Source organism: Chenopodium quinoa, unplaced genomic scaffold (genome assembly GCF_001683475.1).
Source record: "Chenopodium quinoa cultivar QQ74 unplaced genomic scaffold, ASM168347v1, whole genome shotgun sequence".
Lineage (NCBI taxonomy): Eukaryota > Viridiplantae > Streptophyta > Magnoliopsida > Caryophyllales > Amaranthaceae > Chenopodium > Chenopodium quinoa.
Window position 1 is genome coordinate 2,684,263 of NW_018742418.1, and position 10,532 is coordinate 2,694,794.

At 33.9% G+C, this 10,532-nt stretch overlaps 1 protein-coding gene across 1 annotated transcript; it reads right to left on the minus strand.

The window, feature by feature from the left end:
- Positions 1–5,940: 5,940 nt before the first annotated feature.
- On the minus strand, positions 5,941–10,056 carry LOC110707122 (protein POOR HOMOLOGOUS SYNAPSIS 1-like). Its single transcript, XM_021885138.1, has 8 exons — positions 9,221–10,056; positions 8,132–8,248; positions 7,632–7,697; positions 7,437–7,528; positions 7,113–7,291; positions 6,971–7,032; positions 6,768–6,795; positions 5,941–6,211 (listed from the first exon to the last, which is right to left on the minus strand). The coding sequence occupies exons 1-8, from the start codon at positions 9,551–9,553 to the stop codon at positions 6,153–6,155; spliced, it is 936 nt and encodes a 311-aa protein (XP_021740830.1). The 5' UTR covers positions 9,554–10,056; the 3' UTR covers positions 5,941–6,152.
- Between the last annotated feature and the right edge of the window lie 476 nt (positions 10,057–10,532).

A 10,532-nucleotide genomic window follows, 5' to 3' on the forward strand; every position in this document is an offset into this window, starting at 1 on the left:
GACACATGTCAAGTTGCAGTAGATAATTTTCCCGCCTAAATCAATTGCTGACATCATATTCCTATCCTTCTTTTTACCTTAAATTATTATAATTTTTTTTTTGAAGACAATTGTTATATTATATTATATTATACTCCATATTTTAAATGATGAATTATGACTGACTATTTGGCTTCCAAATATAATTACTCTCGGTTAAAGAGTACTCCATACTATATAATTTGCTTAAATTTTTGCAATTAATGGTTAGGTTTTTGTAATTTATCATATTAAGTACATATATAAAAATATATTTATTTCAAAGAAATTTTTTTATGTCGTGCATCGCACGGGATTAATCTAGTGTTATATAAATGATGTAACAAAATCTGATTCAAGTCCATTCTAGATCCCTTATCCAACCCACTACATTAAATCAATTATGAAAGGAATATTAACATATGGCCCATTTACTTGCACATATCGTTATGAGCCCACCTCTTTTAGACTTACTAAATAAACAACAACCATAACATGAATACAACACTATATGTCCAAATATAAAACAATATACATAGCTAATGAAATTTTGATTCATACAATTAGAGCTTATCTATATAATATACAAAATAATTACACATTTTCCACAATTACCAAGTATGCCTTCCATTACATTTGGCCAATTGGACCGCGCGCATCATGCACGGGGGCCGGGACTAGTTTCATTAAATGGATAAACATTGCTAATGTTGGGTTCATTTTTAACCCATAAACCATAAATTACTAACCTACCCCTAAATATAATACTAGCCCACGAGAAGGTCCCCATTTATCTCCTCGATAAACTTTAACATGATATCCCAAAAAAGGGAAAAATAATCATATTAACTAAGTTAGGTCCTATGCCATGCACGGAAATTTTCAGTTAATATTATTTAATTAACACCATATTTAATTGTTAAAAAAAAAACCTAAGTTATTACTTCGTAAATAAATTTATTATGAAAGAGTCTATTATTTAGCAAAAATATATATTTTAAAATACGCATATATGTATATTTAATTTATATACAATATATTTTACCAACAATTTTATATCATTTTCTTCTTGTTAGCCATATGAATATCTTAACAATATGTATATAAGCCGTAAATAATGGATTTCTTTTTTACACACTATTATTCATTGTCTCTTTTAGGATTAAGTTTTTTCAATAATCAACTGACTAAAAATATTTTTTCATATCTTTTCTGGCAAGCTTTTTATACGTAATAAAAATATGAAAATCTTATAAATAATCCTTGCTGTAATATTGGTAGAGTAGTACATAAATACATGATACTATGTATGTCACAAATTATGTTCAAAATTTGTCTTTTTTTTTAATTTTTTTTTTACATAAGTTTATGGTATCCATATACATTGTGGAAGGATATATAAAATCTTTACCTTTTATTTATGTATAAGATTTGTTTCTTAAATAAACTTTTTTATTTAAAAAAAAAAAAAAACTAAAAGACACTAGAAAATGACATGTGTCATTGTTGATGTGTCTTTTAGTATTTAGTTATTGATTGGTTTTTGATAGCTGAATAAAATATTTGTTACTCTGAAAAAGTTTAATAAAAAGCACTTAAGAGGTCGTTTGATTGGATCATTTGAAATTGGTTGGAATGAAGTTAGAATCCATTCCATCTAGTTTTTTTATTTGGTTGAGGTTTTTAGTAATGAAATCTCATACCTAGGGGTTCTAACTCCCCCCCTTACTATGGAATCTCATACCCACGCCTCCTCTAAAATTCACAATCCATTCTATTAACGAAGGATAAAATATATTCCAACAATAAAACCAAACAACTTTAAACTAGTATGAGTTTTAGAATCCATACCTCTCTGGTATGAGATTCTATACCAATCCATTCCAACTTGATGAACCAAACACCCCTTACAGTAGTCCTTTCACGTGAAATAATGGTTCCAGCTGTTGTTAGTTGAAACTAACTATAGTTAAGCTTGTCTTTATTTCCTAGGTCCTTTACCTTTCATGTTTGTAGTTTTCATAGTTGCAAGTCGCCATTTTGTTTTTCTCTGTTTTAGCAAAATCAACGACAACCAAAGAGCAATTGCGAAAGAGTATGGCAATATGTAGTCGATTTTATGGTTAAGTGATAACTGGTGATCGGTGTTTTCCGATCAAAGGGGTTTTTTTTGAGCTGGGTAGCTGGTAAATTAGCAAGTAGCAATTTTACTGATTTTGCAATTAAATGTTACTGATAAAGTGATAATTGGGGAAGTAATATAATATAGCATGATTAGTTTGCTAAATTAGCAATTTCATTAATTATGCAATTAAAATTAAAATTAATTGGGGAAGTAAATTAAAAATTATGTGTGTTTTGTGGGTTAGGTGGTTGCGTTGATGACATTTAGTTACCAAAATTGTTGGGATGGCCGGATGGGTGTGCAGAATGTTTAACCAGATGCATGTTATGTAATTTATTGGAATTAGGTAGGTTAATTTATCTGTAAGCTATTAATTGGGTAGGCAAATTGCTGAAGCTTGTGATTTTGTTAGTGTGGATGAATTTGACAAAGTAGTTGAGCTTCGTCTTCTTCGTTCGTCGTTGGTTATGTACTTAGTCTTCGTCGTTTGTGTTTAGGCCTTTAGGGTTCTTCCTGTTCATCCAATTATTTTTTTTAACTTTCTCGCTCCTGGTTACTTTGACTTTCTCTCTCCTGATTACTTTTGTAGCAAACTCAAGGTTGATTCATGTGCCCCCAACGTCCGTCAAATTCCATTTGCCTTGCTGGATAAAATTACATAAACACCCATACTCCTTTTGTGGGGAATGACGAAAATAGGGCTTACAAGTTTATCCAGGAGATAAATATGAATTTTCTCCTAGCCCCACACAACCACACCCAAAACCAACCCTTTCCCCTTACCCTTCCCGTCGACCAGGGCACTTAGCAGCAGGGGCGATCGACTAGCACCGTCACTGTCTTCGGTCACCAGTGGAAAAGTTTCGAACGGTGAATTTGGGTTTTTGGGTGGCTGGGTTTCTAATAGTAGTTGGGTTTAGGAATTCAAACAGTGTTTGAGTTTTGGGTTTGAATGGACAGTATAGCTGGGTTTTGAAAGGTGGCTGAGTTTTGAACGGCTGATGGCAAGGTCCCGAATAGTGGCTGGATTTCAAATGGGTGGCTAGGTTTCGAATGGTGGCTGGGTTTTGAACAATGGCTAGGTTTCGGGTGGAAATGGCCAGGTTTCGGGTGGTAGGTGTTTAAGGGGGGTGGTGGCTAAGTTTCGGGGGGTGGGTTTTACAGGGGGGTGGTGGCTGGGTTCGAAGGGGTGATTTTTGGGGCAGTGGTGGCTAGGTTTCCGGTGGTGGGTATTTAGGGGGGTGATGGAGTTTGGTGAAGGTGTGGTGTAAAGTAAGGGTTAGGTTAGTAATTTAATAAATTAAGGTAAAATAAGCTAGCCATAAATCAATGGGTTAACCATATTTAAAAGGATTTAGGCCAGGACTTAGATTTAATCAATTCTAGGAAGTCACTAGAAATTAAGGTCAAATTTTTTTATAGAATTTTCAAATTATGGAGGCCATCATGTAAAATTTTCCATAATATATTTATATTCATGTTTTAGGATGTTATTTCTTATAAAATTAATGTTCATGTTCGTTTTTAATTAACATAACATTTTGTGCTTGGTCAGTTGTATAAATGTACATTTTTGTGCCAAAGGATGTTCAATTGACATTATAATTAAAAAGATTAGACATTAGTATTTTGTTCATTATTTTAAAACATTTTGTTGATTATTTTAATTGATATAAATCATATGTTTCAACAAATTGTAGGACATTCTTTCAATAAAATTGAGCAAATCAAGGTATTTTCCTTTTAACGGATGTTCTTTTTACTTTAAAAACCACATAGGTACGTAAGCTATATTTTGTAAAAAAAAAAAAAAAAAAAAAAAAAGGAGAGCTCTATATTCATATTCATTAAGGTTATTATTGTTCTCATTTTTAAAAGTATATGTTCATAATTTTAAGGCATGACATTGAAGGATTTATGTCTTCGTCAAGTGTAATTACTAGATATATTGGATCATTATTATAGAGATAATTAGTTCATTCTTTTGGATCATCATTGTTTGTTGCTAGATATAATAAATGATCTTTGGGCTAGTCAAATATTCCAAAGCGCAATAGATCCTATAAGGTCACACACAAGGATTATGGATTGAACAAAGTATGAAGCTCATTCATGGGTCTCATGAGGTAATGACAAACCACATAAGTAGTAAGGCTAGAGTAGTTTGGGCTTCACATGAACTCTAATTATATATGAGATATATAAATAGAGGTCTTGCCTAGATTAAGAAAAAAAGTCACAATTAACCTAAGCAGTAGATTGTGAAGCAAGCAAACAAACTCCCAACCCCTCTCTCTCTCACACGCCTCTCTCACTCCCTCCCCTAGTCCGTACGGTACGGACACCGCTACACGGTGGACGCACGGTGGTGGTGGTGGTGGTGGTGCTTCGTGGCTTGCTCGTTTCCTCTCCTCTCCGTAGAAGGTAGATCGTAAGGTTCGATCTCAACTAACTAGCATTAGTGGAGGTTCAATTGTTGCCCGTGGACCAAGTAGAGGAATCACGTTTGAGGTTCTTGTTCTCCTTATTGCTCTTGCTTGATCACTCGTGGAATCACACTTCAAAGGTATAATCATGTGTTCTTTATGTGTTCTCCTTATTGTAAATTACATTTAACTTTGGTTAACTGTTATTTTTTCTCTCCTCCTTCAACCTTTTGATGTTTTCAGATTTTCTCTCTCATCCTTCAATCTTTTGTTGTTTCCTCTCCTCCTTTAACCTTCAATTTCAATGGTGGAAAGTACACCTTTTCACTGTGACATCAAACGAGTCGAAATCAATGAAGTTAACCATGCCAGTTATTTTCACTTTATTATTTGGGTTTTCGTTTAATTCTGGCGGTGAAGCCGCCGGAAATGGTGGTGCGAAGTCGAATTCAATGGAGGAAGGAAAACTTAGCTACCGTTTAGGTTTAACCATGCCATTAATTTCTTCTTTTGGTATTAGGGTTTTCGTTTAATTTCGCCGCAAAGCCTGTAAGAAAGATTGGAAAGAATGGTTTTTTATAACTCAAAACTATATCTACATCCTGTAGATTTTCATTTCTATGATCATCATCGATCATAGATAGACCCTTTACCATTCTGTACAAATGGGGTATATTCCCGTTCTTGAAAATCCGCACTTTTCCGAAAATGGAGTCGAACGAACTTGAAAGAGAAGATGAAAGTGGGCAGAGATTGGAAGAAGAAGATTAAGGTGGGTAGGAAGAAAACATATGAACAATTGGAAGAAGATGAACATGAAGAAGAAGGTGGGAGGAATAAGATGATGAATAGTAGTAAACGGTGAGTTAACGTATTAACTTCAAAAGTCTATTCAACTTGTCATAGTGGCCCATAGACAGTAAAAATATATATTTTTTCTTAATAAAAAAACACAATTTCAATGCAACTTATTTACAAAAATTATAACTACGGTAGGACCTTCAATTATACATTAGAAAAATGAAATTATTTTTATCTTGAATTTGGTTTCACTATTTTGAAGAAATTTTAATTTGCAATTGGACAAATGATGGAGGATTTCTAAGGACTATCTATAATCTATAATATTAGTTAGATATTTGTGATAATATTACATGTCGATAGGTGTTTTAATGTCTATTAAACAGTAAATTTTCTACACTTAGCTTTTATATAGCTAACCCTTGGGTATACTCCAACCTACAACCCAAAAGAAAAATTAAAACAGTTGTATGAGATTCAGTTCCAGACAATGTAAATTGAACTTTATATCTAAACACAATTGCATTACTTTTCCCAAGCAACTGTTTTTAAAGGTTAATTTGTAGGTAATGTGTTTACATAAACGTTTAGAAAGATTGTAACATCAGATAAGATTATACTGCTATATACTTCGTGTATCGCAGTCACGTGGAGGAGCAACATCTATGTATGAATATGGTTGAGTTCATGGCAAGGCCATCTTTTTCTTTGGGTAGAGCACTTGAACTCCAAGTGAAAGGAGCAGCACTATGCATAAGGTGACTTGTGCAATACTAAGACTTCTAGATCGTGAAGTCATCTCCAAGTTCAGTGATTACCTCATTCACTTTATTCACCATATCTGAAATAGAACAATAGAACACCAATTAGAACAAACAGATGAAAATAAGAATTAACGAAACAAGTCATGACTCATTCTTAGCTTAACAGTGATTCAAGTCTTAAATTTGGAATCATAGACTTTATAATTCAGCAGGTGAATACTAAGAGAAGAATTTAGCCCTACATAACACCATATAGCTATAATACAAAGTTTGACAGTATATTCAACTGTTTTTGAGCAAGTATCTTGTCCCAATAACCAAGCTTATTACTAGCATGTAGGAATTGAGATGCATAAGATACTATCAGGCACCTTTTTCCTATTACCTGAGCTTGAAAATACTTAAATCATCACTAAAACAAAGCCTAGAACTCGATGAATATAAACGAGCATGCAGCGTGAATCACAATCAGCACTGAGATTAACTTATGGACTAAGATCTTAGAGGCTAATAAAATCATTACATTAAACAACCAACAAATCCTGCAGTTCAGAAAGCTTTAACAAACAACATGACTCACAGTAGATGAAAGTTAAAAGGAACCACTAGGAGCCATATATGAGAGTTACTTACCAAGGAAAGATGCATCTTGCATATATTTCTGCAAGGAGATGCAGAGTATTAGTGACGGTAAAAACCAGAATCAGATGTATTAGAGGCCCTAATTTTTTAATTCTATAAGAAATAAACAGTTCCAGATGTTCAGGTCTGCTTCAACATAATGATGACAGGATCCAATTAATATTAGTGTGGCAAGTTGAGTGAAGAACAAGTACCGAAATTTGAGCTTTTAGGTTAAATTCCTGCGGACCAGGTGCAAGAGCAAGAGCTAATTCATCTGCGTACAGCACAGGAAAAAGGTGATGACTCATTGTTGAAGGAGCATGAAGTTATTGTTTGAGGAGGATAAGAGCATACCATGTTTGTGCTCAGCAGAGCAACTGGACACAAGGGATGTGAAGCGAGGAGGAAGCGCTTCAACATTGCTCTGAGAATCAGCAACTGTATTTTGGGTCTGTAATTCCTGATATTCATTGAGCAAGTTCTTTGACGGGTTAGAATCATAAGCCGGGGTCATCATGCTTGATGTGTCAGGCCTACAAATTGATTTAGAAATTATAATTAATCTAGATGTACTTTGCAAAATGAGCGAACATTCCAAAATGTAGGGCAGGTAAAGCAGAAGTTTGTCATGCAGTTGTCAGGAGTACCAGAAGTTAAAGCTTCATCAAATGACTTTACCTATACGCAGGAATAAACTCAGACTGAGAAGACATTGCAGATATGGCACTAACAGTTAAAGGTCTGTTAGGGATTTTATTCGAAAGGATAGCCTGCAAATCAGATATGACAAGCTTTGTCATGAAATATAATTTATCTTTCAAAAGCATTTTCACAATATCAACACATCACATTAGAAAAAAGAATTGGTTTCACCTGCAATGAGGTTATAAAATTTTGTACTTCTAGGACTCCTGAAAACCGCATTGCAAACTTCTGCTTCTGCAAATAAACCAAATCCATCATGAGCCTGACCGTTTGAGGCATAATCACATTTACTCATGGAAACAAGTCAAAGTCGACCTATTTTCTGATTTTTTAACTAACACTTACCACAAATCAGTTCATTTTTATCAGATAAAACAGCATATGAAGATATAATAGCCATTAGTGTGACAAATCTCAAATTACTAAAGTGGAGAAATGACTAGCTTCTTCCAAACTGCACTCTCATGTTTTTTAATCAAAAGAGGCATCTCATATATCAACTACTTTATAGAAATCACATATCCTTTTTGCAGTTACAGTTCAGAATATGTAAGCACTGCGGTTTCATATAATATCGAGTCAAACTAAACAATCATATTGAAAGGCCACTATTTCTAGAATGGAAACAAAGGCATATGAGCATTTGGAAGCACAAAAGGTTAGCTTACCTCATCTGAACAGTCAACGTAGCTTGCAAAGACAACTAGGCTACCTCGAGTAGGAAACCCAGAGAGACATGAGACTTGAGGCCAGACAAACTGCAGCTTGGAGATGAAGTGATCTTCCTGCAAAAAGAAGTTAACAATTAAACTACACGAACCGACATTCAAGTCTTAGTGGCTTAAAAAGTTGTCTCAACTCAATTAATCAATTATAACTTTTGATGCTCAACTTGTTTTGATCATGAAAATGCCATACCGTACACACAGTACTCGTACACCTATTAGCATTCAGAAGAACCTCGCCCCAAATATGAAATATCAACTGTTTTAACCATTATTGTCAATGAACTTCAAGAGCTGCTCATCATTAGTTCATTAGACCAACAGTAATCTGCTGACGTTTACTCAAAAACTCGTAGCAGATTAATAATACCTTTTGGTTAAGAAAAATGTATCGTCTAACAATGTGATGAACCTAAAACAAACTAAGAATTCACTGAATCATAAGCTCATTTTATAATCCACCAATTGTACACAATATTGTGTCATCAGAGTCGTCGAATTCACAACAACTCGCTGCTAGGTACATATTTCGATCCAGTGTATAAATAATGTATGAGCTCAAAATCGCTTCTCACAAGTCACTACGTACATTTCACAGAAATTCAAACGAATTCAAAACTGCAAAAACTATAAGATGAGAATTTCATCAAAATATGACTATCAGCGAACTTACACATCAAAATTAATTTCAAATTGTAAGTTCGAAGCCATTTCAACAATCGAAAATTATCATCAAAATTAAAATTCGAAGTCATTTCAACAATCAAATCATCACTAAACAGTAATCACAACATCATAACAACCAAATTTAACACAATTATCAATAAAATATCACAAAATTCTCGAGTAAGAGTTCTAACAATAATCATTAGCAATCGCAAATAGCAACCAAATTTTAATCCGATTTTTATTCAATAATCCAGTGAAACCTCATCAATAATCGCTGATTACAAAAACAACATCCAGTTTAAATCTAGCTCAAAATCCTCAATAAAATCATCGTTAACAGAGAGATAAGAGAGAGAAGCGTACAACAACAGTTCCTTGAAGAGAAACAGTGAGGATGGAATCAGCGGAGGAGCAGGCATCAGTGGAAGGATGGAGAGAGACGATGGAGAATCCAGAAGAAGTAATCCAAACAGGCTTGAATTGACTTCGCTTGAGAGGAGAGAGAAAAGAAGGAGAAGTACTAGTGGTTATGGCGGTGGTTTTAGAGAGGTACGAAGAAGGATAGGTGAAGCATCGAGCGTATTGAATCTTCCATTGCCATTGATTCAGATCTCTCGTCGTCATCGTCGTCGGTGTCGCCATTAACGACTTCTGAGTTTCTCTCTCCGCCATTTTTAGTTCTTGAGCTCCCGCCATTTTTCTCTATGTTTTTTCCTTTTTTTTCAATTTGAAATTAATTCTGTAGGGAATGAGGAATACAGTGATGTTGTTCGTATTTATAGCTTCTTAACCAATTAAACTCGTCATTTTGGGCGCTTGCTATTTGCTACTACGAGCATAAATTCTTGGGTGGACTTGACATTTATATACACTAAGAACTAAAGTTATTTATTGTTATTTTAATATGGTATCCTCATTTTTTAACATAGTAACCTTTATTAAAATTTGTGTGACCTTCCCGTCAAAATAAATAAATAAATTTGTGTGACCTTTAATGTTATTTCTGCTTACATCCCAAAAAATTAACCTCTTATAGCTTTTATAATGTCACAATCGCTTTTATTTCAACATAATAACCTTTATTTTAATGTAGTGACCTTTTTTTTTATTATTAATAAAACAATCGTAGTATCTCTAATGTTAGTGGTTCACAATAAATTTGTGTGAACCAAGTCCATTTAAGAATTTGTATATTTGAAGAGCTTAGTGATCGAACAATGAAATGGTTGAATACTAGGTTAGGTCGCGTGTCATATACGATAATTTTTAATAATTAATTTTAAATTAATACTATATAAAAAAATTTACATATATATTGTTGTAAACGGAACTGCTAAAATAAAGAAGGAACAAAGTTACCGGGAATGAGACTGAGTCGCGGACTATGTCGCTCTCTTTAGAACATTCACGGTACTGCCTTTGATGTGTGCAAGCAGCTCTAACGTAACCGGATGTCCCCCAAGATAAAACAGTCTCTCGTAACAAAAGGATATACCGATGGATTTGCACAGAACCACCGGACAACTAAACACCAACACTAATATAATAATGCTCGAATATTTCTGGAAAACGTTTTATGTAAAAGCAGAACAATGTAAAACGTTTTTGTGAGTTGTTTTTCTGTTTCAAACAGTGAGGGAGAGCCTCAAATTTATAGTGGCTGAAAAACAAATCT

Bases quoted from the DNA above. Each gene is read 5' to 3' on its own strand.
- LOC110707122 (XM_021885138.1), bottom strand. From the start codon at position 9,553: ATGGCGGGAGCTCAAGAACTAAAAATGGCGGAGAGAGAAACTCAGAAG. The intron at 7,698-8,131 runs GTAAGCTAACCT...GTTTATTTGCAG, and splicing joins ACGTTGACTGTTCAGATGAG to AAGCAGAAGTTTGCAATGCG. The intron at 6,212-6,767 runs GTAAGTAACTCT...GTTCTATTTCAG, and splicing joins GCAAGATGCATCTTTCCTTG to ATATGGTGAATAAAGTGAAT.